This window comes from Amphiura filiformis, chromosome 8 (assembly GCF_039555335.1).
Source record: "Amphiura filiformis chromosome 8, Afil_fr2py, whole genome shotgun sequence".
Lineage (NCBI taxonomy): Eukaryota > Metazoa > Echinodermata > Ophiuroidea > Amphilepidida > Amphiuridae > Amphiura > Amphiura filiformis.
Window position 1 is genome coordinate 681,519 of NC_092635.1, and position 14,257 is coordinate 695,775.

The window sequence follows — 14,257 nt, forward strand, 5'->3', positions numbered from 1 at the left end:
GTTGATTCTGGCTGTGACGGTTATTCTAGATGTAGGCTGATTTGGGTACTGCACCTGTATCCTTAAATGATACTAAATGGTTTTTATCTCTGGGAAAAGTGCAATTAAAGAGGCGTGGTCCAATTTTTCATGTTCTGTTTTCTATCTTAAATTGAGGCCTACCATTAAAACAATGTTTCCAAATTTTGAGTTGTACTGCTCCAGCAGTTTTGATATGAGAAGCAAAAACACAATCAGAAAGGGTTTTTTTCTGATACCAAAATCTCAATTGAATTTTGATGAACAGAAATAAACTTACTTCTGACACCAAAATCTCAGTTTTGATAGAAAAATGGGTGATGAGGCTGCAGATCGGATCAAAGTCCTTTAACTTAATGTAATTACCCTTTACAAATCCATCCATATTCAGGGAATTTTAGTATATCTGTTACTACATATTACCTTGCAAATATTTACAAATAGCTTTATTTTCATGTTCAATGATAAGGCTAATAACAGTTGTACCATATCCATGCATTGGTGGGCACTGTTAACAGAGGAAATTAATAATGGCCCTAAGATGGCACACCTGGAGTGACCAACAGGGATAAGATCTGCTGAAGAAACTTACTGAAGGGCTTGTACTTGGTCTTCCATAAGAGAGATGAGTGGTGAGATGACCACAGTTGTTCCTCCTCCATGCATTGGTGGGTACTGGTAACAAAGACTCTTGCCATAACCTAGGAACAAATTAAAAATAAAATAAGACTTTACATTCTGTCACCCATATGATTTCATAAGTTTCAATGCCCTCTGCACTTGACCACCAGTATGAACTGTTTTTTATCATCTACAAGCCACGCCTACTATAGTAGGAATTCCAATTGAATGAACGCAGCTTTCAGCAGCTGTACTCGATCCAACCGCGATCGTATATCGCGTATTTCAAATTACAACACGAACGCACCACCTTGGATACAATGCTAACCAATAACAAGTGCGTTGCCATGGTTGGATTCACTTCTAAGTTACTCACGCAGAGTCGCACACGCTGGCGTACATCGCGCAGTGTACGCAAAAATTCGTCACGCTATTGAAAGCTGCGTTCATTCAATTGGAATTCCAACTATAGCAACAACCCAAAGCTGCTGTGCTCAATGGTTTTCGTGGGGAAAATTCTTACATGTACATGGTGAGTATCCTTTGAATTCCTTTCATACACACTTAGATAGCAATAACTTTAGTTGTGAATCTCCACTGGTGGTGTGCTGTCATTTTGCAGTTGCATTATTAATTCAACTGAAATTTATCACAAACTTTTCACTACAGTTTGCTATCTTTAGTTTCTATTGCCATTTTTACTTACCCGTTGCCATAACAACACACTGGTCCCTTTTCTCTCTCAAAACAGTGTGAATGATCTTCCATTGCAAACTGAAATAGAAAACAATAGAAATTTTGTAAGATATCATCAATGAAATGTCACATCATACAATTTCTGAGATTAAGGTTTGCCCTGCCATTAAAATAAACAAAACATATAAACCTGGGGTCAATTCCTTATAATTTCCAGTCAAAATGGTAATAAAATATCAAATACCACACATTTCAAAACCTCCAGCGTTTCTACAAAATATTGCACCATTTTATGTTGCATCTGTGCATGCACAAGTACATTACCACACCCCAAACAGGTCTACAAAACTAAGCCCTGATTATGAACCAGGACAGATTGATTTAATCAGGCATTACAACACTTATTCTTTTGACACTGACTTTATGCCACATTGTACAGGCATGGCAGTACACAGGAATGAGGACCCATTTCCAAATTCTAAAAGGGCTTTTTAGCACGCTACACCATTTGTGCATTCCATAGGGACATAGCACTGAATTTGATTCTTGTCAACTTACGGTCTAAATCGTGCATGCCCAAAACGGTGCTTAAGTGTCTCTATGTGACTTGAGTCTGGTGGAGGTACTGAGGGGTCATAGTCTTCTTCATCTGTGTCTGAATCTGATTGGTTGTCATCATCCTCTGGTTTACTTGCTGCACTCTGATTGGCTGCCTCACATACAGCATCTACTTCCTGTTAGTAAGAAATGTATTTTAAAGGCCCATAAGGAAATGGAGCTCAGACAAACTGGCATTATAATAAAGGAGAGAAAAAATCAGAACCGTTCGGATTCGAACCAGCGTGCACCCACGATTACATGTCGTTGAGTTCACCACCACACGCCATAACAGCTCATGGCGGATCTGCCAGCGAATTGAACATGTAATCTTAAAGGCCCATACTGAAAAATTATCCTGTGGAAATGGAGTGAACTTGCTATAAAGGACTTGTATGTTGTGCATAGAAAGTTCTATAATGGCTAAATCAAAATAATAGTGGGAATAATTTTTTTCTTTGTTTACTAAACCGAATTCATTCAAATAGAGTGATATGAACTGACAATAGGAAAGTGCAAATATACACTACAAGATTCCTTTTGGGGCCGCCAGCACAAGTACACCATCGCCAAGGTACCTGACTGGTACACACAGAGTACCTACACAGTACCACTGCTGCTACTGCACAGTGCCCAGCAGCATTGGTACTGCACTGGTACTGCACTGGTACTCCCCTGGCACTGCACAGTATCAGCCAAGTATCTTGGCGATGGTGAACCTGTGCGGGCAGCCCCCAGGAATCTTTTAGTGACAGTACAGGACAATAACCTTAAGAACAGGTAAAAACATACCTTGAGCATTTCTTCATCAAAATCATCTTCATCATCAAAATCATCCTCCATGAAACTCTCCATGGCCTCGGCTGCTTCCATCTTCTCTGCATCTGTTAGATCTATTGTTTCTGGTTGCTTCTTTGGTGTAGGCTGGTGGTACATAAGAATGGAATGCGTAAAATAAATGGTTTATGATAAAAAGAAAAGTGGAGAGTACATTTCACCATATTTTCTTTTGCACTTTCACAAATGTGAAAGTGCATATTAACTGCATACACAACAGTTGATATGCAGTTTAAATACAAACATGGTTTACTTGGAGAAGATGACTATCTTCATGCAGAGTGCTCGATGCATTAAAGCAGAGCTAATAATACAAGTAGAACTTGTGGAATGAAAGTTGTAACTCTGAGTTTCACGCTAATGCGATCATCAGACAACTCTCAGTTGCAGTTGTGGAATGAAAGTTGTAACTCTGAGTTTCACGCTAATGCGATCATCAGACAACTCTCAGTTGCAGTTGTCTGATGATCGCATTAGCGTGAAACTCAGAGTAACAACTTTCGTTCCACACATTCTACTCATACAAACATGGTTTATTTATATATGTGATATGGTCAAGAGGAATGAGTCAGATGTTGCTAATATTGTTTTTGAGATATTGGCAAAAACAGTGTTCAAATGCTTTTGTTTTATATTGTTTTCAGCCATTGATAAATTGCTTGTAACTTGGTAACCAGATGTCTGATTTTGATGGGGTTTACAACAAAATGTAGCACTAGTAGTAGTAAACATCCAGAACATGATGTAAAAAATTGGTTGAAAGTGCAGTCATTAAAATAACTATGCCCGCAAAATGAACTATGGACCGGTCATGGAAATGAACTATGGACTGGTCATGTGCGTCCCGATCAAACTGCGCAATCGCAACATCCACGTATCCATTTGGTATAAACAATTATTGACTACTTAAATCGGGACATGGTTAAGATTATACGCCCGCGGTGATCTCAAAACCATGCTATGACCCGAGGCGCACCTCATAGCAGTGAATATTTGTATACCATTACCATGTTATGTACCATGTTAAAATGCTTCCCCATATCGGTACTTTAAAAAAAGAATAGATGTGACCATCCCCCACAAATGGGTCGTACTGTTGGCACAGCTTGTTTTGAGATATGGTCCATTGAACCTCTCAAAAAACAAAGGATTTCTCAACCAATTTACTGTTTTTCTACCTTGCAAACAAGCTATGTGGATATATGTAATATATCATTTTAAAGCTTATTTTGAGAAGAATTTACCTGGCCAATATCTCAAAAAGTGAAAATGCCGCCATTACAACCCATTTGTGATGGACAGTCAAATGAAATTTCAGAAACTTACGCCAATAACTTCTATTTCATCATCATCTTCACATCCACCAATATCTCCACCACTACTACCCTGCTCCTGGTTGCTCACCACAGGTTTTTGTAACATCATGTTGACTTGTCTTAGACTCCCAGCAGTTTGGACTAGCAAAGTGTGGGCCTTAACTCGGTCTGGTGCATGTATCACAGCTCCCTCTGCAACTGATGCAACTGATGTCTTGATTAAACTGTCAATTTCTTTCATAAGTGACTTGATATCCTCCCATCCTTCTTGTAGAGCTGGTAGCTCACGGTCATCCATGCTGTGCTGCACGACCCTAATATGGTAAAAAGGGTGTATGTACATGATGTATTTACTTTACTAACAATAATATTTGTGAGGCACTAAAAATCTAAATTCCCTATAATTTAACACATGCTACTCTCAGTAAGACAGTCTGAAACGATACCAGCGAATTCAAGAATCCAAGAACACCACCGCACAATCGCGCACATGCATATAATCTTTTTAGCCTACGTTTCGTATCCTACTATCGTTGATACAAGAAAACCTCATCACAAATTCACTCACCTTGGCTTGTGATCCTACACCACCAGTTGAAATAAACTCAGAACTTCCCAAAAAAAGCTTTGTTATTCCTCAAAACAACATGTAACTCCATTAATAAAAAATTGAAATCCTGTATGACCTGTTATCGAAAATTTTGTTTCACTCTTTTCAACTCTAAAAAGTCACATGGCTCAAGACAGCTAATAGTATATGGCGGAAAATAATGAGTCAGAAATTGCACGAATGCGAAATATTGTGATTATACACACGCGATTCGGGTCGTGTGACACAGTGCAACTCTGCACGTATGTCCAACACAGTCAAGGCGCATTCGGTAAGTTGTTAACGCCAGCAAATGTGGTGTAAACAAACCAAAAATTTGCAGTCAAAATGCCACTAGATTTTTACATGTTAAACTATTTTGAACTTTGGCACACTAAAAGCAGACATTTATAGATTCATTGGTGCAAAAAGATGCATATTTATACCATGCACCAGCGCTTTTGTGCATAATTTTGACATTTTTTACTAAAGCGTTATTTCTCAGAGTTCATTTTCACAATATTGCACAATTTTTGTGATTTTTGTGATAAGATTTATAACTTGAAGCAAAAGATGAAACTTTTTGCACTCTCATTTAGCATGTTTAGAGCACATCAAAGTCTAGGGAATGTTTTCTCATTTTTCCAAACTATTGTTTTTAAACAAAAATATACACCATTATGTGCAACTTAATAGAGTGACAAAATTGCTTTTTTCACATGTTTTTTTCAATATTTCAAAAGAGACAAATTAAAAAAAAAAAACCTTCACTAAGTTCATATGTCTCTTCTCCATGAAAAGCTAACTGAATTTTTTTACTCGAAAAGATTTTTTCAAAGTTGTCACAAAAAATTGGGGTAAAAGTGAATTTTTGTGATTTTTTCAAAAACTCAAGATTTTTCGCCATGCGTAGCTGCTGAAAACGAGTGGATTCGCTGTACTATCACAGCAATTTTTGACACGAAGATATAGGGATGATGACACTGAGTCTGTGAGGTGCATATACATAATGTACTGATGTAGTTCTAATACTAACTATAATTTTATTACGTATTTCTTGGCCATGATGGAACACTGAGCAACGCTTGTAGCTTCACGAAAACACGCGAGCGTACATCGCTATCGACAAGCGTTGCATGCACATTTGACCTCGATCGTGTGCATGTACATTGAATCTGTGCATGCACGGTTAGATTAAGTTCACTACTCACTTCACAGATACGCATGGATATTTTGCTCGGCCATGTTTTCTAGTTTCGAGAGCGGGACCGAGACTCAGGCTAGCAAATGTCATGTGCCTCACGCTATGCAGCTTCGATAAGCAATGCATTTCATTTACCAGAAAAAGTTGCAGCATGCCGTCAAAAATATAAACAAGTAAACAGACGTCGTCTGCTGCCCAAACGATGACGTAACAACCATTTGAAACATACAAAGACATGGTTTAGTAAATAACTGGTGTATTAAAATGTAATAAAACATACTTTGCGTTTGTATCATATTTTTCTGTGTGTTTTCTTTTTTTGACCAGTATATATTTGAGCAAATTGAAAAAAATGTGGTAACAAGGTCAAGGTCAAACCACTTTGGTTTAATGGGGGTGGGAGGGTTCAATTCCCCCCATATTCAAGCAAGCAAATGACTCTGACCCCCTTAAATGAAGCCCCAGACCCCAAACACAAGGAATTTCCTTAATATTTTGTTGTTGTCACATTTTCAATCATCACAATAAGTAAAGTTCACCTTGCCCACAATGAAATTTATTAAATTTAAAGACCCCACTGGAACAGACCCCTACTGCCCCATGCCTTATGAAAAAACCCTATTTAATTCACATTGACTGCCCCTGGTTACGGATGGTGTCATCTTTTATTTACAGTCATTCAGTCATTTAATATCTTGGATTAATCAACCCAAAATGTCAGTCGGCACAAGTGCATCACTGTGCAAGCAAGCACAGCAAATCATATCCAATGTATGGGATTATTTCTTAACAAAGGAAACGGAGCAGCTGAAGCTTTGGACTTCCGAAAGATAAGAGTGCTATCCAGAACACTATGGAAGCAACCGGAATTAAATCTAGGTCAACCCTCTACAAGATTAGAAAACATGGACCTAAATCGCCAGTGAAAAGAGGACCCAAAAGGAAGCGGATAGTCGACAGCGTAGATGATTTTGATCTAGGTGTTATCAGGCGGCTAATCGGGTTTTTATTGAGGCAACTTCAGTAAAAACCAAAATTGTCATTGGTGCAATACATTCCCGGGCTTCCGAGTTTTAAAGGGTTCCCCTTTGTTTGAGTTTGTTTTTGATCATAATAATGGGCGGAGCCACAGGAGAGGAGTCGCGTGCCAAGAGCCAATCATAGACGGCTATTTGGGGGGCGTGGACCCTCGTCTCAAATTTCATTCCCGGGAAAAATTCACAAGCTGCTTTGATACCGTCCGATGAGGTGGTCAAATATTAAAAACTCAGTCGGATTGATACGGTACCGGTACAAATTTATATAATTTATATATCATTTATAAATTATTTCAACGGCTTGAAACTTCAATTAATTACCAACATTGCAAACTCGTTGGTAGAGAAGCTGGGCTTTGTATTCGAGAACATTGAAGAGGTTTTAATCATAACAAAATCTCTCAAAATTTGACATCGAAGAACTTTTCATACATCTTGTTATTGACGGACAATCATTACGAAGATGGGAAAAAGGAGCGGAAATAGAGGTTCAAAAAGAGGATCTAGAGGATCTAGAGGTGGTCGTGGACGTGGGAGTTTAGTAAATACGACTCCGAGTGAAGTAAATACCAATCCGCCGGAGAGGCAAACCAGGGCCCAGTCCAGGGCCATACAACGTTTGACGGGTCATCATGTAAACAATAACACGAACATGAACAGTACAACGAGTGCGTCAAGTGTGTCAGGTGCCGTACCACAAGTAGTTACCATAGCAACAAGTGCTGCGAGTGCTGGGTCGGCGAATGTATCTACCGCTACCAGAGCTACAGAAGGTGTTGACTGTGGTGTGAATGACCGTGACGCCATAGGTGAAGCGTTCGAGATGGGAGTAGGAAACATCGAGATGCAAGGAGGCCCACCAATGCCGGAGAACCGAGACCAATTTATGCTGCAACAGGAGGTGGCTCAGGAAGCCGATACCGTGTTCCCAGGAAACTCGACTGAAGTGGCATCAACTTGGGTAGTCGGCGACTCAATTGTGAAATGGGCCAGTGGTCGGAATGGGTTGGTTTACCAGCTACAAGGGGGCGGTGACACATGGTGGTATGGAGTTAGCGGAGGTCGGTTAGCAGACTTAAAACACCGCTTGGAGCATATCATGCTCAAAAATCCACGCCGGGCGCAGTAATCATACATTTGGGAACAAATGATATTTTTGCAGATAGCTGGGGCAACATCAGAAGACGTATCTATGAAGATTTGCGTGATGTCAGGAACATGCTTCCTGGTGTAAAAATCGTCTGGTCTGATGTTCTACCACGTATGTTTTACTACGGTGAAACCAGACGGGGAGCTGGAAATAGTATAAGATGCAAGCTAAACCGTTACGCGCATCTTGTGTGTAGGGGTCTAGAAAATACTTACGTAATCAGACACGACTTCTTGTTTACGGCTTTCAGCTACCATCTATTTAGATATGATGGGCTCCATTTATCCAACCTGGGTATTGGCCAATTTTTACAGAACCTGGAAAATGGTATTGTCCATTTCAACCAGTTCCCAGGGGAGTTCATGTTCCCGCCAGAATGTCAGGATTTTTAAGATCTAATGTCAAAACTTCATCATCATCAACCCCCTTGTAGCAATGGTAACCAGAAAAATAGTTTATCCAGTTAGCAATACCTTGATAACGGGGGGCAAGTCCCTAGATTAGGTCCTTGTTTGGCATCGTTCCTAACCCTTTTTGGCAAACTATTCAAAATTATATTCAATATGTAATGTCCATTCCAAATTACGCTGTTTGGAAATTGATTTGGGTTGTCCCACTTCATGACAAAAGGCTAAACTTCGGATTTAAGTGTCCGTTCCAAATTAGGCTGTTTGGAAATTGAATTGGGTTGTCCTAAGTCCGGAAATGAGTAATGGTTAGGTCCAAGCCAAATTATGCTGTTTGGGAATTGAAGTGGGTCATCTCACTTCAGGACCGTAAATGGCATCAGATGATATAGCTGTATGATTGAGTAAAAAGGGTATCAGATGATATTGCTGTCTGATACATATATGATTTCAATGATTGATATATATTGCTTTTAAAGAATAAGCCAGAGGATATAGCTGTCTGAGGCGCTAATGAATTTGAATTTATATCTATTTAAAATATCAGATGATATAGCTGTCTGAATTGATATTAAAAGCATAAAGTTACACAGTTGATTTCCTGTCAACTGTGTATGCTCAGATAATACAGCCGTCTGAGGTGATATTGAAAGTATGAAGAAATATAATTACAGTTGATTTTCTGTCAACTGTCTATATATACATAAATTATGAGAAGTTCATTGAACTTGATATTTAAAAAATACAAATTGGCTCAGATGATATAGCTGTCTGAGGCGCAAAAAATCTCAGATGATGTCGCTGTCTGAAAGTATTAAGAAAAATAAATTACAGTTGATTTTCTGTCAACTGTCCACATTGAAAATAAATAAGAAAAATCGGATGGTATCAATCCAGCAATTGCAAAAAATTTTTCCTGCGTGTCGTTGTCGTTATTGCTTCCATAGGACAATTAGCAATATGTACATAGAGAAGAAGTGGCCAACAATTAACTCAATATATGATGAGGTCAAGATTGCAATCAACTTCCAAGGTAGCAAGTCATCACTAAGAACAATTTTAAAAGACATGGGCTACAAATATAGCAAGAGGCGGAAAGACTTGTTAAAGAAAGGCCAGACATTGTTGCCAAAAGACACGACTACCTGAGTAAAATGAAACAAATTAGACAGCTTACCAACTGCCCTGTCGTGTATTTAGACGAATCATTCCTCCACCAGAATCATACAAAGTCCAAATGCTGGGTAATTGCTGGATCAGGAGGATTTCTTATTCCAACCGGAAAGGGAAGCAGGTTAATTATTTTGCACGCTGGGTCAAAAGAAGGATTTGTTGAAGATGCTCTCCTTTCATTTCAATCCAAGACGGGATCTAGTGATTACCACGATGAAATGAATGGCAACGTTTTTCTAGAATGGTTTACACATCAATTGTTGCCAAATATACCCCAACACACTGTCATCGTCATGGACAATGCCCCTTACCATTCCGTACAGGAGGAACGGATCCCCACAATGAACACAAAGAAAGCCGAAATGCAAGAGTGGCTAACAGCTCAAAATGTAGATTGGTGTCCAACCATGATCAAGGTGCAGCTTTATGCACTTATTCAGATGCACAAACCAAGGTGTACGAAGATGGTCATTGACGAATTGGCAAGATCCCATGGTCACTATAATCTGCGACTGCCCCCTTACCATTGCGAGTTGAATCCTATCGAACTGATTTGGGGGCAAGTTAAAGGTGACGTTGCTACAAAGAACTCAACATTCAAGATGGTAGACGTTAAAAAGCACCTTGAAAATGCACTAGCAAATGTAACGCCTGAAAATTGGGCTAAAGCTGAGCAGCATGTCATGAAACTTGAAGAAGAAATGTACAATAATGAAGTCAAACTTGACACAACACTACCGGAAGACCAATTGAACAGCTTCCGATTCCAAATTGAAGTCGACGATAGCAACAGCGAAGAGTCAGACTCGGACTCTGAAGATGACGAAGCTGATGCCTTTGCCAGTGCACCAGAGTTCCCCGCTTGGAGTTTGAGTGAAGTGTAGACAGGTAAGTCAGATTATAATTTACAAATTGTCCTTACAATTACATGAAATTCAACATGCATGCACATGATCATCATAGGGTAGTGCACTTGTACACAATGTTTTTCATGATTTACTTCATTGATTTTGAATAGTGCAAATCCTCGACCTGCTGAGACCAGTCGAGTACGTGTCGTATAATCCTACCTGCAAAAAGCAGTCATTTCTTCTGCACTGCAAGTGCAAGTTGAGCTGCTCACAAATACACAATATGCAATCGATCCAAGGTTTATCAAATCAGTTTGTTGTTTACTTTAGTGACTTGCAAGTGTCACTTTCGGCGTAAATACGCGAGTGACACTTACAAGTCACAAGCAAACAACAAATCAACTCGACGAGGCAGGTTTGAACTGCATTCTTGAGCTAGCTCATGCACTCAGCTCCGGTCAACTGCTTCGTTGTCTCGGATTTTACAGCATATCATAGCGCATACATGTTATGATAGTAATCCCAATCATCATCGAGGGCTCATAGAAGCAGAAACATCTAATATGATCCATGAATTAGTGCAAATATTGTAAATGATCCATTAAATTTCGCCAACATCGCGGTAAAATTATTTACATTTTCCACATGTCTCTGTACTGTACGCCAGCCGTATATCGGCCTGTATTTTAAAGTACGGCGATGTACGTTATGACCTCTGTCAACTAACCAATCACATAACGGCAGGGTTAAGTTCACCACTGTTCGAGGTCACTGCGCTGTACTGCAGTGCATACATGTAGACGCTTAGTACGCTACATGGACGCAATAGCAGTGTTCCAGGTTGGCCAAGAAATTCGTAATAAAATAATAAAAGTCAGGATCGCCACTTTTATAGAAAAATTACTTAATTTGTGTACATCGTGGAACATAATCTTTGCTTGGCTGTGCGTGCGTAGTAAGCTGTTGTACGCAGAGTCGCAGATAACCTCGCAATATGGACGTAGAGTAGCGCGGCCTGTATGCTCGTGTATTAGCATGATTAGTCGCTGAGTAACAAGAGTAGTTGAATGTTCCACGATGTACACAAATTTAATAATTTTTCTATAGTATATTGTAACATTGTATATATTGTTGTACTCTCAACATGCTCAATCTCATGTCATGTCATGCACTACAGCAACACCAATTTTGAGGATTGCCTGAGTTGAATTGAAATAGAATTTGGAATTCCCAATCCATGCATCACATGATTTAAAGGATCCTAGCATCCTCTATTTATGTCATTTTTCATTAGATATCCACGAAAAAACCTATTCCCAAAATTTCAGTTGATTCCGATTTTATGTTCATGAGTTATGCATGATTATGTGTATTACACTGCTCCATAGACAAAGTCAAGAATGCGTTGTAATTTCGTTCTGGTGCACCAGAACGAAATTCAAATTTCACGATATCTTTGCTAAACGAATTAATCTGCAAGAAATATTTTGTACATAAACATTATGTAGCCAGAGGTTTCCAGTGATATAAAAATCTCAACTTTTTTTGAGAAAAGTGGGGGATGAGGCTGTGGATCACGAAATGCCCTTTTAATTGCATGATATAATTATTGAACTGTCAAATTCGGAAGCCACAAATTCCAAAAATCTTCACGGCGTAAGCTTCCTCAGTCTTAAAATTAAAGGCACTGCAGTAGTATACACAACACTTCTACTTCTACTGGAAGTTGAATTGAAATTGAAAACCGAGTTGAATTGAAATAGAATTTGGAATTCCCAATCCATGCATCACATTAGACTCGCTTGCCAGTCCTATATACGCCGTACCTATTGTAGCCACCACCTTCTGGCTTGGAAATTTACCTGGCTGGCGCCCTCTATTTTGGACCATAACTTCAGAGATCTGAAGTATCATGAATGTTATCATGCCGGTTGTTTGAATGCTCGGAAGTTACATCTTTTTTCTACCGCAAAGATTGCGGAAAGATAGCGTAAAGATTCTGTCTAGTGGATAGATAATATATGTTTGAAGATAGGAGAAAGGAAATAAAGCCAAAGGACAAGAACGATAAGTATCGCTTCAATGTTGTTTATACTCCTGTCATTATCATCTGCAAATCTTGCGTGTGATGGGGAAATGGGTCATTCCGAGTCTTGTCAGACCAAATCGATGTGATATTATGAAAAGAACCAGGGCCGCTAAAAGATCAGCGATAGACTCAAGAACGAGTCAAAATTAGACCCTACACCTATGTATATTGAGGACTGGCTTACGCCATTTTGGATGTCAATGGGAAATACACACTTAACGATTTGCGCCGGTTAGAAACTTGAAAAAAAATCTTTAAAATTTCATCAATGTATATAAATGTGGTACCAACTGTATTATGCTTGATAATTTAAGACTCGGTTGAAACAAAATTAAGGATCGAAAGCATTTAAGTGTCCAAAAAGGCAAAATTATCGTCAAAGTTCTGCGAAATCGGCACCCTTGCGAAGGGTTCAGAATTGAATCGAACGAAAATATCCGATCTTTGCGATCAAAAAACACAAAATTACAACTTTAAACATACTATTGGCAAAAGACATTATTACCAAGGGTGGTGCAATAATTATGTGTACTCCCGGGGTGAATTATAGGGGGGCAAAGATGTTTTGGCAGGCCAAAAGGGGGAGGCAAGCATTTTTTGGCAGGTCAAAAGGGGGTCAAGCGATTTTGGCAGGTCGAAAGGGGGGCAAGCAATTTTTGGCACAGATATTTTGGGCACCGTTTCTATATTACGTCCTAAAAGGCGAGGAAAAGCGTTAGGAACACGTTCAAACATGCAAAATTTCCTGCTCGCTGCGCTCGCACTATATGATAAGACAATTTAAGGTTTTAAATTCGGGTTCACCAAAATCTTGCATGTGTAAGGGGGGGGGGAAAGATTTTTTGGCACGTCGTAAGGGGGGGGCAAAGGTTTTTTGGAACGTCGATTTTTGGCACGGCCAGAGGGGGGGGCGAGCGATTTTTGGCAGACCATTTTGAGAATTCACCCCGGGGGTACACATAATTATTGCACCACCCCCAAACAATATAGAATAGAAAATTTGACATCATTTTCTCAAAATAATGAAAAAATTTGCTCACTAGACATCGAAAAAGTACGCAATCCAATTCCCGTTCAAACGCGTGGGAAACTGAAAGTGCATAATCGTGACTACATCACATGGGTCATGATTATCATTGCATGATAATTGAACTGGCAAATTCGGAAGCCAACAAATTGACAGCACCCAAAAATCTTCACGGCGTAAGCTTCCTTCTTAAAATTAAACGCACTCACTGCAGTCTACACAACACTTTACACATAAATCCTCATTGTTGTACTCACTCTTTGCTATTATGTCAAGAAATATTATACTTGATTTCCATGAATTTTTGTTCACACTAAATCCTTCGTTCAGCACTTCACGTCTTGAACCAGAGAGTTGATATTCTTGAGAGGGCACTCTATTCACGTGGTTTCTTTTCCAACGCTAAAAGATCACGAATTTTGGTGGTTTGCAAATGAAAAGTGTCCGCACTATCGATTGATTACGTAACTGTTATGAATAATGTATTAGGTTTTCAATGCAATCGCCTCGACCCATCAATACATATTATCTGTATTTATCAAAGTACTTGGAATAGCAATCTGGTGAGTTCACTGAACTACGCCCTAATACTGATGGAGTTTTAATGGCGTTTAATGGCGCTAATCCTCTCCATACACAGATGAA

General features: G+C 39.3%; 2 protein-coding genes across 2 annotated transcripts in view; one reads left to right on the plus strand and one right to left on the minus strand.

Annotated features, from left to right (window-relative positions):
- Window positions 1-13,959, minus strand: part of LOC140158479 (bifunctional 3'-5' exonuclease/ATP-dependent helicase WRN-like) — a 231,615-nt gene extending 217,656 nt beyond the window's left edge. Inside the window, exons 1-6 of the mRNA XM_072181576.1 lie at window positions 13,870-13,959; window positions 4,096-4,399; window positions 2,725-2,856; window positions 1,894-2,069; window positions 1,346-1,413; window positions 611-719 (exon numbers count right to left, since the gene is read on the minus strand). Coding sequence (XP_072037677.1) covers window positions 611-719; window positions 1,346-1,413; window positions 1,894-2,069; window positions 2,725-2,856; window positions 4,096-4,383 — 773 coding nt within the window. The 5' untranslated portion in view covers window positions 4,384-4,399; window positions 13,870-13,959. The remainder of the gene's footprint in view (window positions 1-610; window positions 720-1,345; window positions 1,414-1,893; window positions 2,070-2,724; window positions 2,857-4,095; window positions 4,400-13,869) is intronic.
- Window positions 9,627-10,529, plus strand: LOC140158417 (uncharacterized). The gene has a single exon (XM_072181508.1). It carries the CDS (start codon window positions 9,627-9,629, stop codon window positions 10,527-10,529), a length of 903 nt encoding a protein of 300 aa, XP_072037609.1.
- Window positions 13,960-14,257: the final 298 nt, after the last annotated feature.